Here is a 13,643-nt window from a genome sequence, read left to right on the forward strand (position 1 = left end):
AAAGGTGTACAATCATGCAATCAATTCTCACATAAAAAAACTCATCCTTTTAAACTCCTGCAGCAGCCTACAGTTTTTTATGTGGGTTTATGGAACGGTTTTGCAGGTTAGCATACTTTTAAACAGAACCTCTGGGGATCACAAGTGGGATGTTGCCATTTGCCTCTAGAAACTAATTTTTTTGCTGAATGAGATTGTATTGGAGAATTTACACCAACAGTGAGTTTTCTCCCTCAGGCCACACTAAGAGGAGGAGGAGGAGGAGGAGGAGGAGGGACAAGCTGGCACACAAATACTGTAGAAATCCTTAAAAATTTCCAAATATGTGTTTTGAAAATGCAGCTTAATTCTCCTAGCAGCCTATAGCAAGAAAAATCTTCAGATAGACCAGGATGCAGGATGTGGAGTAATTGGCAGACATGACAGACCGTTACAGTCATTACACCTTCTACAGGAACATTCTAACTTGCCATGCTGAAAAGTAAAGACCTGTACAGACCAATATACATATTTCTTTGCATTGCGGTCTGCATGATTCAGGAACTTCAACCCAAATCGAGACTGTTTGTTTATTCATTTGAACCCCCAAGGCCTCATCAGTGTTATGATAGTCATAAAATGTTCTAAAATCAGCACATTTATTAGTCAATTAAAATTTGTGTAATTAAATTTAACTTCCAAGTACAGAAACAGCACAAAAGGGGAAAGGTTCTATGACACTTGAAAGGAAATCAAACATTTTGCTTCACTGTTATTGCAGCAGGTTGAGAAACATTTAGAGGGATCGGACTGCAATTAGCCTATCATTAGTTTTACTTTTTTTGTGTTTAACCTTAGCAAGCCAAGCGTTGTCTCTCTGGATGCTCGAAATTGCGTCCCGTCCCTTCTGTTCCAATCCTGGGCGTTAACACTGCCAAAATACAGCCACCCCAATAACACCAAGCAAATGTCCTAATATTTTAAAAATTGTAGAGTTTGCATGAACAGGCGCAAGCATCGGCTGAGTAAAAGGTTTGTGCAACGCTTATAATAGCCAAATTGAGAAAAAATATATTGTCTTTTTTTCCCTAAAGAGGCCAATGAGAGACATGCTGTGGCATTAGAGCCCTGCCTCTGTCTTAGCATATCAGTGAACACACAATGCCCCAGATTAGTTCAGTGGCAGCACTGAGCCGAAATAAGCTAATTGCTTGATTAGCTAACCAAATTCGATAAGCTTCTTCTACCATATTACCACCAGCTATGTAACAAATAGCTCAGATTTCCAATCGGGGAAAAATTCTATTTGTTTAATTACAATCATGAGGTAAAATAGTAAATTAAACTGCCAATGTGTCTGAACATAGACTATAAAATAGACTATTACGATTAAGTTTAATGTGAAATAATGATCAAAATAATAATAATAATGATAATAATAATAATAATAATAATAATAATAATAATAATAATGCCCATTCTAGTAACTTGAAGTGTAGTAAGTCACTTAGTTGTCAAAAGCACAATTGTAAATAAATAAATAAATAAATAAATAAATAAATATATATATATATATATATATATATATATATATATATATATATATATATATATATATATATATATACATTTATTACATATTACATTTGAATAACTGAATTTTAATATGGACCTGTGTAAATTTTAGTGCCAGAAAATCTTTCACTTTTCATCATTAGTGCTTACCTCTAAATAATTACAGTTCAAATAAATAATCAATTAAGCTTCAAAACAAAAGTGTGGGCTCTGACTTTTTGCACAGTACTGAAAATATTTTTAAAAAATGCTGATTTGTTTTTTATGAATTACTAATACAAAAAGAAACTTCATAATCAGCCTCTACACAGTTATTACCTTTGGGATGTGTTAAGGATGCTTGGGATTGACCCAAAGCTTTTGATCACTTGGGTGCAAATTGAAGCAATGCCTTGGAAATATAAAGCGTTACAGTGTCAGATGTAGTGAAAAAGGCCTTATATAGCCTAAGCCTAGAATCCAGAACTCAGAAACCTTATTTAACTTTTGAATAAACAATTTAAAATCCTGAGTAAGATAATTAAAGGCAAACAAATTATTAAATAAACTGCAAATTTTATGTTTTTGTAAAGGAGATCAAATCTAGATTTTGTACCAGAATGTTGTTGTTTATCAGTAGGTTTAATTAACTGTTTAATGTCTGCCATATGGAGATAAAGATTCAAAAATGTACTGAAGTATAGATAAAGATTCATTGATTGATTTTTGTTTATTGTTTTTTTATTTTTGCTTTGATTTCATGAATGAACCTTCGAGAGCTCCAAAATGCTTTTGCTTCTAGTAAAAAAGTGCCCTGTACTTGGCTGAAACAATTATGCTGCATATCTGCGAAAGTGATTTCGGGGAGCTGCTGGAAATAGAAAAGTAGGGTTAAAGGTAAAACCATTTTCTCATTAGACTGAGCGATGAGTTGGACAGATTAATTTACATTTTCCTCCTGACATATTTTACACACACAATCCTTTGCTTAGCGCTGGGAGTTGTGGGCAGTAGGGCGCTATTTGTATAAGATGAAGTCATTTATATGCTAATTCATTGGGAAGTAGACCTTCCAGATTCATTTCTTGCACACAGTCATGTTTACCTATTAGCGCATATGGATTCAAAAGGACATTAGAATATTGTAACTTTAAAAAAAAACAGAGAGAGAGAGAGAGAGAGAGAGAGAGAGAGAGAGAGAGAGAGAAAGAGAGAAAGAGAAAGAGAAGCAGAGCATGAGTAACAAAGCATTAGGGTTTTATTTTCTCCTAATAATCTGGCATTATGAGCCATTTTCCTTTGTTATTTAAGCAGCAGTCAGGAGTCAAGCTTCAAGTCTTACAGTATTTGACCACCTTTTTTTATTGATTTTTTTTTTAAACAATTCATTACCATAAAATAAACAGAAGCGTTTTGGTACGCAGGACAGAACTAAAAAAAAACCCTAGTGCTTTATTCTGATTTCTGTGCTCCCTGAAAATAACAATTACTAAAAATGTGTGTTAGGATTAGAAGACTTGATTTTCAGTGTTTAGCACATGAAACAAATTTAAACTAGGAAGGAAAACTAAACTATATAAAAAATACTATATTATGGTCCAGAACACTGGATAAAATACAAGAAAAAACAATACAAAAATATGCATGTATTTAATTATATATATTAAAATAAATTCTAGTTTTGTAAAAATATCTACATAGAAGATGTGAGACTTTAAATTATTTAAAAAATCTTAAACCACACGTCCGGAGAAAGATGTATTTTTATACTCTTGCTTTGAAATAGGTTTAAAACAAAAAAGTGATGATGTATTATTAATATTTTTGTTATTATTTATAATATATATTTAAATATAAATCTTATACTGTTAGTTTTGTGTGATTTGTAAAGCACTTTGGGTCAGCGTGAGGTGACCCAACACATTTCCTCTGCAACTCTAAAGCAATTTTTCTTGAAAATTCCAAAGTTGTAAGCATGTACTACCAAAACCATTAATAATATTTAGTTCTGTTGATATCATGCTGTGAATATGATTTTACAGCCACATCCAAAATTTAAACTGATTGTGTCTATACACCTGGAACAAACACAACAAACTCCAAGGAACAACATTATAAAAAAAAAAAAAAAAAGGAAAAAAAAAAAGGAAACGCTCCGGTATAGCAGTTCTGGCTGACTCAGAGGTGTGACAGATCATATTACAAGCAGGGCTGAAATGTTAATGCAATTCCACATGAGCCAAGTTAAAAGAGATCCAATCGACTGTCCCTGATACCTACTGCCGTTGTGTCTAAGAGGATGCCACCCCTCGTCTCATTGTCTCAGTAATTCACTAAAATTGCCACTTAGAGCTCCTCCGAGTTGTGCGTTTCATCTTCGAGCTTCCTCCGGTCTCGGCTAGTCAGCCCATTTTTACTTCCTGCAAGAGTGCTAGCACTTCATTAACCTTGCCAGGATTGAGATAAGAGAGGAAGAGTATCAAAGCTGCCAGCTTACAAAAAGAAGAGTGCACAGTCTGTGCTGCACAGTGGCCATCAAACATACACACACACACACACACACACACACACACACACACACACACACACACACACACACACACACACACACAATTCCACGCAAAACACTTAAAGGACCTGCCAAGGCCTCCTGTGTGTCTTTTATTACCAAATCAGCCAATCAACCAATTTCCCACTGAACAGTCATGTGATTATTGACTACAAGTACATATTTTGCACTGGTAAAGTCAGAGTGCTATTCCTAACAGCCTGATGTTCACACTGAACATACACACATCTATTACTTTTTTGAGTACCAAATTGATTCTTAGACTTGAATTTAGGGTGGGAAAAAATCCTTTTAGTTTCATAAAAGACTTTTCACCAGTATAAACACAGTATTGTTTTTTCATTTTTTTTTTTTATCTGAATTTTATGCAATGAGACTGACTGAAACAATTTATAGAATTATATATATATATATATATATATATATATATATATATATATATATATATATATATATACACACACAAAAGAATCTATCTGGAGATTGCTTTACTGAACACACTCACCATCATCATTCCCAACATTTTTTTTTTCTGTAGAGGGCAAAATTATTTTTGCTTCAGAGCGAACGTGAAATCCCAGTGTGGGTTCTGTCTAAAAGGCTTAGAATGTCACTAAATGCCAAATCAAAAAAAAAAAAACCTGCCTTGTAGGTCTTAAAGACAGGACATTCGAGCATCCGAGAGCTACCTGCAAACGATGAGGTTAATATACTTATCACAAATATATAGCGCAGGATGTTGGGGCGAGTGTTGAACAGTCTGGAGCACATTGCCCTGACATTACACACACAGAATTATACATCACAGCTCACGATGGAGTGCCAGTAGCAATTACTCCTTTGATTGTTTATCAGTAAAGCATCAAATTAAACGTTGTGTTAAATCCTGAAAAAAAATCTAATCAAATAACTTTATGGTCAACTCACCAGATTTATGCCAAATATATGAAAATATTTAAACTGAATATTGTCAATTATGCATAGTATCTGTAAATGTTGTTTTATGTCAGTAAATGTAAAATATTTCTACATCATATTTATCTCATATCGTTTTATTCGTTCTTCTGTTAAAGAAAAAAAAATTAAACCCACTTATCAAAGAAAAAAAATAATTGGACAGCAGGAACTCCATTTGTCAAACATCTAATAGTACAAGGGAGATAAAATTACACTTCTATTCAGTGGAGAGAGAATTTTGTCTCCAGAGTGATGTTGGTGCCAGTGTGAAGTAAGTCAACCCAGACGGTTGGTGAAAAAGACACGCTGGCATCCGGGAAGCTCGTCTTCCTGTATCCCTGCTGTTGTGGGTCCGTCACACAGATCCACAAAAACCAGGGGGCCGAATTATAGTGAGCTCTGGCGTAGCAGTGTGGGGAGCTGCCCGCACTGGCAGACGGCTAAAGTGAAGAAGAGAAAAAAGTTGCTGCATGGATGAGCCGGAGCCGAACAGAGCCGATTCCTGCGCTGGCGCTGATAACATGGCTGGATTACGGATGTTTAAGGGAAGGGAAAATTATTCATTTGAGATGGATGAAAAGCAGCACTTGTCAAGACTCCCAAGCCGTGCCACTTTATCCATTACATCCCCACTAGCCATGTGCATATTTTTCCCCCTCAATGCAATTTTTTTGTACTGAAATGAGCACATTATCCTCTCTTTAACCACACTTATGGACACAAAGCCAAAATCGAATCTTTATGAAAGTGAGAAAGGATGAAAAGGAAAAGAAACAAAAAAACAATGGATGTTACAACATAAGAATCGCACACATACTCCAAAAGAACCTTGGTGTCCAAAATGTAATCGTCTGAAGAGCAAGGGAAAGTGGATTTGCATTTTCAGCTGCCATCGAGCATTAAGACACAGATCAAACAGCATGTCTAGTAACTGTAGTCATGCCTAATTATCAGAACCAGCCTTCTGCCAGTCTATCATTTGGAATGCAATTAATGATTAAAGCAACAAAGTCTTTCCCTCCTGCCCATGCTGGCTCTGAAACGCTTACGATGCAGAGAATATGTCAGCCTTTCTGTACAAATATTATGATCGAGCTGATGAGGGCCCAGTCTCCAGTATGGATGGCCGATAAATTAGAGGCACGCTTCTCGTTTACTCATCAGAGCTAATGAGCCTGATAAAATTACCTCAAGGATCATAATTACAGGCTAGTGGCAGAGACACTGGCACTCTCCGTGTGCCACACACACACACACACACACACACACACACACACAAAGACAAACAGAACGCCACATGGCATGTGGGCCCGCTTTAAACTGTGTGGGCAGGGATAGACCGTCCCAGTACATTTCAAATAACTACAATGTCACGAATCCGAAGCAGCACAGCAATTAAAAAGCACTGTAACACCTAGGAAAGATCCAAACCGATTCACAACCGGCACGATTAAAGACCAGCTTTGTCAAATCCTTAATGGTACCCGTAATATAAGTGCAGGTCAATCCGCGATTCTAAATTAATTACATGTGGTCGCTTGCCCTGTTGATGAGCAGCAGTGCTTTTCTTTCGATTGCACTTACACCTTATACACAGAAATCTGCGGGCCAGCACATTTTAAGTGAGCGCACGAATTTCCAAATGGCACGCCGTGCTCTCCAAGTGACTCAAACCCTCTATAGTGCTTAATTCCTTCATTAGTGGTCATCCCCGTTATCAGCTTCCCTGTATACATTAAGCACTCGAGCCCTAATGACATCATTTGATGGGCACAGGCGGAGCGAGTTGCGAGAGCTCACCTCAGAGGATTTTCATTTCGCCAGTCATTTGAATTGTTTTACTTATGAATATTAATGCCCCTCTAATTTGAGCCTGTTGTTAATGCTTGTCGCTAGGAGCCGGGCAAATCAGGTCCCCTTCCTGTTAAAGCCATGTATTAGACACCCTGTGACACTAAGCCCCCGCCTTTGATTCTTAATTGCAGAAGCATGAGCGTTTGCGGGGAGATGGGGCGCAAAGCTTTAATTAACTCTAATATTGCACGTATTCAGTCTCGACTGTCACCTGCATCAGCGCCTGGTGTTCTGCACCCCAACATCATATCCCGGCTCCTCTGAACTAGAAAGACCATGTTCCAAGTTCATGAGCACAATTTCATGCGTCTTAAAAATTGGGGCTGGGTGTCTGATAAGTAGCAGGAGCAATATTAAATGCGAGTAAATTATCGTAATGCATTTCACCATAACTCATAATAAACTACGGCTATGTGAATCTGCTTTTTTTTCCTCTTTTTTTTTTGTTGTTAATGTGACCAGTGGTAAAGCAGCATGGCCTAACACACTTCTTAATTTTAATTCTAAATTAGGAGGAAGGGAGATGATCCTCAGGGATGTATAGAATAGATCACTAATTTAGTCGGTGGTATTCATGTGACTCTTTCACAGCACACACATTTTTAGGTAAAGGGAATTTATTAGAAATGGCTATCCATATTTAAAAAAAAAAAAAATCCAATGAAAAATGATAGAAAGATAATAAATAATCTGAATAAAGCACAATTGAACACAATTGATAAGTTATGATCATGGAAGAAAATACAGTAAAAAGTTACATGCCTTTGAATATGTAAAGTATTTTTTAAACATGTAGAGAAGAAAAAAATTTTTTGGATAAGATTCGAGGAACTTTTAAGCGCATACTTTGATGTCCAAAATTGTGAGATATTTCATTTGGAAAATAAAGCAGTGCCAGTTCCACACATCCCCCAAGAAGACTCTATGGGAATACAGACAACTTTCCTACTGGAACCATGTGCATGCACACACAAGACACATACACACACACACACACACACACACACACACACACACACACACACACACTTACTTCTACAGAGAACACAATGTCTATATCCAAAGCTCCACAGACTACTACATTAGTTCAGAGACCCTCCTTGAGGACCGTCAGCACCTCATCATCTCACAGCACAAATCTAGAAGTGAAAGTTTGTTTTTAGTATGAGAAATTACATAAAACAGCAATAACTAAAAGAAACAAATGTGTCCTGTTTTTTTTTTTTACCAATAGTTAAAAAAACAAAAATGAAAAAAACAACAAAAACATATTTACAGTTTGCAAGCAAATCACAAAGCTTAAAATATTTGCAAAACTTTGCTTAATCACTAAAAAAAATACTCTTTTATAATTTATTCTCTTGACCTTTTCTTTAACTTGAAGTCTTTCTGGAACCAAAGAAAATTCTCTTGAACACATTACCAAAGTCCACACATAATTAATCTTGTTTAATGTGTTTAAAAGCAAAAAACACATCTAATTATTTGTCTCTTTAGAATAAAAATTAAATTAAATTTAAAAAAAATGGTGATTTTCAGTGATGCCAAATCTTCAGTTTGATATGTTTATGAATCTCTTATAAAATTTTAGTTTAGAATTTGGGGAAGGATAAAAGTGTTTTTTGGTGTGTAGGGTGCTTTTTTCATCTCTCTACTTTTTTCTTATTGTAAACACTCTTCGGAGGGGCACATGAGCCTATAGTGCCACCTTTAGGGCAACCGGGAAAGTGAAGAAGATTCATAAAATTTGTGCAAGACATTTGGCCAGCTTTCTTTAATGGAGCACAATGTTAAAAGTGACAGTAATCATTGTAAAATAAAAAATAAAATGTACAAATAACAACATTAATAATAATAATAATAATAAGTACAGCTGATAAAGTAATAGATAAAGTAATCGATATATCAATTTAATGTTTATATGTCAGTTTACAAAAAATTTAAATAAAACCCGTTTTTTTTTAGAACACAATATCATTCACTTGTCAGAAAATGAATAAAACAACACAAATGTTCTAGATGTGAATAAGCGATGTGATGTATATTTCTTGTGCAAAGGCATTGTGTGTTATATTATTTCAATAAACACAGATCATAAAAATCTGACCTACCACACTGGTTGTGTGTGGCTGAAACACCAGCTTGGACATGGGCATGGGTCATTCTTCGTTCCTTCGCTCATTTTTACTTTTGCGCCTGAATAACTTCGAGAAGGACGATTTTCTTCTGCCTTTAAGTTTCCGTAGACCTGGGCCAAGAAAAATAGAGAAAGTGAAAAAAAAAAAAAACATTTTTCGATTCCTGTATGTTTAGTTTAATAAGCTGACCCTTACCAAGCCTGTGCATCATTTCATTCAGCTGCTGATCTTCTTGCTCTTCTCTTGAAATGCAAATATACAAAACAATGTTTAATGGAAATGTACAGTAGGCGTTATAATTAGATGCCTGCTATATTGAGAACAGAAGAGCAGTTTAAAAAATGTCTCATACAGGAAGCAATACAGCTCCTAAATGACTCTATAAGCATGTAAATAATGCATTTGGTCAACTGCACAGCTAATAATTAAATATTAGTGTCTTAACTGTACAAAATCTGACACACTGCGGTTAAGAACAGCTGACCTCCGTCTGTCTTCCTCCAGGCCGTCCACAATGGCATTCCTGTCGTTGACGATCTCCACCAGCCTCTTCATAAGATCAGACTCTCTCCTCCTTTCTGAAGGGCTTTTCAGATGCTCTGAGACAAAAAAAATACAAAAACAAATATAAATAAACATGTTTGGTTTCAGTCAAAATTATTGCAGCTTGTCCCTTTAACTGCACAATACACTAAATATCACCATGGACATCAACTGATCGAGGAAATACTACTGGGGAAATAAAATGTGTTTTGAGTCTTGCCTGGTTTATTAATAAGTCTCCTGAGCTCTCCTTCCACTCCTGGCTGCTGCTCCTCTAAAACTTGAGTTTTTGCTCTGTTAAAAAGAAAAGTTGAAAAAGAAATTGAACAATCAATCATAAATCGTGTATAAACAGGATGTGCAGCTGAATTTTATTCCAATTCAAATTTAAAGATCTGTAGTCTTTATACAGCTCTATATTGCAAACAGAACACCATTCAGAGATTAAACTGTATTTAAATTTGTGTAAAATATTAACCTACATGTACATGAGCTCGGATTCCCTCCGTATGTAACTTTGCTTCTTCCGAATCAAGTTGAACCATTCCACCATTAACGGATCCACCAAAATGTCCCCGCTGCCCTCTGCAAAACAAGCCAAGGTCACATGGGGGAAGACAGTGAAATTCTCTTATGGCTGAAGATAGACCATACATGCCACCCCAAGCAGAAATCGTGATTACATATGCTCTGGAGGAAACAACCATTTTGCGGCGAAATGCTTGGTGTGTATCTGTCGGAAATACGAGTCAGGCTTTACGCCACAAGTAATATAGCTCCATAATGCAGTCCAGAATGTCTGTTGTGCCATTGACATTGCCTTGAGGTCTGATACAGCTCGCTCACACACACAGACATTTGTGTAATTCGATCAAGCACCGGGCTCGATTTGGTCCAGAATAGGTGAGTGCGGCGGCACGCAGATGATATCAAGGAGCTCAGGCCGTGGTGACCTTGAAATGAGCCAATCAGGTGTCCCTGTCCCCTCTTAGCCATCAGTCTGACTACAAAATGCTGTCTCTTTCCATTTCCTTCCCAGAATCCCGCAGGAGGACAGAGAGCTTCCCCCGTGCCTCGCCTCATTTGGCTCTGGCTGCTGGATATGTGCGCCTCTTTATTGTTCACCGCCCACCGCTCAAGGCTGCGACGGAATTCCACCTCCCAGGTGGACCGGCTCCACTAACAGGTTTGGAATGAGGCTGGAACCCTCCAAACACACACCCACCCCAACTACAACACATCTGAGTCGCAACTGATCTCATTTATGTCAACTTGGTGTCAACAAGCATACATAGTGGCGCTAAACCACGAGAAAGTTGCATGAGCTAACGGTTCTCAAAACAAGATTCGTTTCTCATTATAAAATCAATTAATGCACACAGCTATCATAATGACCAGCATGAAGTGCCAATTCCCTGCTCCCTAAAAGGCTATATTTTTTTTTCATTTTCTATTACTTTGAGCAAATCAAAGAGGCTGGGTCACAGTGGCCCGCAGAAAGAAAAGCTCATAGTCTGGGTCAAATGTTTTGAAAAAGCAAGTGAATCAAGAAGGCAATAATATGAACAGCAGGAGGAACCTGCTCTCTCTTTTCCTACCTTCCTCGCAGCTACGGAGTCGTCTCTCCAGGTCAATTCCCGCTTTCTCCAAATCACTCAGGCTGTTCTCAATTTCCTGCAGCTCCTTAGTGATCTGCTCGACTGGGATGTGGTGAGGCTTGATCTGCACAAGAAGAAATATAATTTGTGTGTGTGTGTGTGTGTGTGTGGTGATAGTTTTAAGACAGTGACCTAAAGTTAAGCTGAACAGGTGAAGGTGAACTCTCACGAGTGTACTTACTGTGAGTGACACAGTTTCGGGCTGTGAACTGTTCTCAAATGGCACACTTTCCTTTTCAGCTAAGGAACAAGAGAAACTAAAATGACAGACTGTAGAACCATTGCATACCCAGTCGTCAGAGCTTATACGACCAAGTGAGGACTTAAAAGCCCACATATTAAGCCCACATATACATCACACCAATAAGATTGAACCATTGTCATTTTGGAATGCATCATTTTCTATAATAACCACAAGTTACCTTGTCCTGCAGAGTATGCAATTCTATGCTGTAAAGGTCTGAAGGAGATTCTGTCATCCACTAGAGGTGGCAGGGATGGACAGAATTTGTCCCCTCCTGATATACAACCTAAAAACCAGAGCACACATCAGACTTTTGTTACCTGAAGGCTTCGTGTGATTTTAATCACAGGGCAAAAAGGTGACGCCTTACTAGATTCAGCTAGGTCTCCACGGTGTTGATCTGTACATGGCAGTGTGCATCTGGGTGATGAGCTCGCTAAGGAATGCTCACATTTAGAGCCTGTAAGTAAAAATGACACATTCACTATAACCTAATCCAAATGTGCAGATAGTAAAATAGCAAAACCCAGGGGTTTACTATGGAGAAAAGAGGATTTATGGGTAAGAGAATGAATGTGTTAGAAAAGTCAAACCAGTTCCCTTTTCTTTGCTATACACATTTGCTGATTTTTACATTTAGGTGTGTTAAACAACTTGGCGAGAAAACAAAGAGTGGACAAACAAAGGATCTGCTAATGATCCAAATCATACATGCTCAAAGCTCAAGTACAATGGAGTCAAAGGCTGGCTGCTTTAGGAAAAGGCTCACTAATCTTTACAGATAATGTAAATCATGATGGTAGCTGCAGAATGAATTCAGAAGCCTACAGAAACATTCTGTCTGCCAATGTATAGAGAGATGCCTTTAATCTAATTGGGAAGAACTTTATTATGCAGCAAGACAATGCCCCAAAACACATCGCCAACTCAAGACTCTATAAGATCTAATAAAAGACAATCCTGATCCTATACTTACTGACAGCTGAAGTCTGAAAATAGACCAGTCTTCCAGTTCAACACTATAGATCATGATCTTCTCCTTGATTGCTTACAAAATTACACCGGAATTCAGGGACAGGCATTAAGCCGGTTTAAATCGTACCTGTCTGTTGTTACCATTTTGTAGACTTAAATGGAGAGCTATTCAGGTTAATGCAAGTAAATTATGGCATGCCACAAGTTTCAGCTCTAGGACCCCTGCTTTTATAAATATACATGCTTCCCTCAGGAAATATTATTAGAAAGCATTGGATTAGCTTCCACTGTTACACTGATGATACTCAGCTATATATCTTATCAAAACCAGACGATACAGCTCAATTTGCTCGGATAACTGAATGTGTTAAAGATTGGATTGGATGACTCATAACTTTCTATTATTAAATTCTGATAAGACGGAGATTTTGCTCATCGGCCCAAAAACCAGTACACAGAAACTCCAGCATTTCAACCTGCATTTAGACGGATGTTCTATAACTACTAGTTCAACAGCAAAAGACCTGGGAGTTATTTTAGACACCAACTTGACTTGACTTGACTTAGAGTCCTTTTTCTAATCTTCCATTTCCTAAACTGACCATCCACCTTAATATTCAATGTTTTATGCAAGTCAAGTCAAGTCAAGTTTATTTCTATAGCGCTTTTCACAACAGACATTGTCTCAAAGCAGCTTTACAGAATTTTAAAAGTTAAGGTGAATGGTGTGCATTTATCAATGATGAGCAAGCCATGGCATGCTGAGATGCGTTTCTGCTCACCACAATTGTAAAGACTGATTATTTGAGTTATGCATCATTTCTGCAGAGCAAGCTAATGTTGTTTTCCCGTTTAAGTCTTTTTTACTGATATTTTATATAATTTATCGTATAAGGGATATCTTTATGACCATCAATCAGGCATAACATTATGACCACCTGCCTAATATTGTGTTGGCCCCCCTTTTGCTGCCAAAACAGTTCTGACACATTGATTATTAACAGCATTAAATTCTTCAGCAATTTGAGCAACAGAAGCTCCTCTTTTTGGTTCTCGTCTTTTGGTGAGGTGCATCAATGAGAATTGGTTATCCAAGACCCTGTCACCGGTTCACCACTGTTCCTTTCTTGGACCACTTTTGATAGATACTGACCACCACAGGAACAGTCCAC

General features: G+C 37.3%; 1 protein-coding gene across 3 annotated transcripts in view; it reads right to left on the reverse strand.

Annotated features, from left to right (window-relative positions):
* Positions 1-13,643, reverse strand: part of micall2a (mical-like 2a) — a 33,783-nt gene that overhangs the window by 10,149 nt on the left and 9,991 nt on the right. Inside the window, exons 10-19 of one of the 3 annotated variants that reach the window (XR_006923720.1) lie at positions 11,867-11,956; positions 11,675-11,782; positions 11,434-11,492; positions 11,193-11,316; positions 10,077-10,179; positions 9,815-9,888; positions 9,536-9,650; positions 9,247-9,293; positions 9,025-9,161; positions 7,947-8,052 (exon numbers count right to left, since the gene is read on the reverse strand). Coding sequence is in view for 2 of the 3 variants with exons in the window: in XM_046834272.1 (XP_046690228.1) it covers positions 9,073-9,161; positions 9,247-9,293; positions 9,536-9,650; positions 9,815-9,888; positions 10,077-10,179; positions 11,193-11,316; positions 11,434-11,492; positions 11,675-11,782; positions 11,867-11,956 (809 nt within the window). In the remaining variant the exon portion in view is untranslated. Of the gene's footprint in view, positions 1-7,657; positions 8,053-8,672; positions 9,162-9,246; positions 9,294-9,535; positions 9,651-9,814; positions 9,889-10,076; positions 10,180-11,192; positions 11,317-11,433; positions 11,493-11,674; positions 11,783-11,866; positions 11,957-13,643 lie in introns of those variants that run through there. The other 2 variants (XM_046834272.1, XM_046834271.1) reach the window with 2 other exon arrangements.

The sequence above is a fragment of the Silurus meridionalis genome, chromosome 22 (genome assembly GCF_014805685.1).
Source record: "Silurus meridionalis isolate SWU-2019-XX chromosome 22, ASM1480568v1, whole genome shotgun sequence".
Lineage (NCBI taxonomy): Eukaryota > Metazoa > Chordata > Actinopteri > Siluriformes > Siluridae > Silurus > Silurus meridionalis.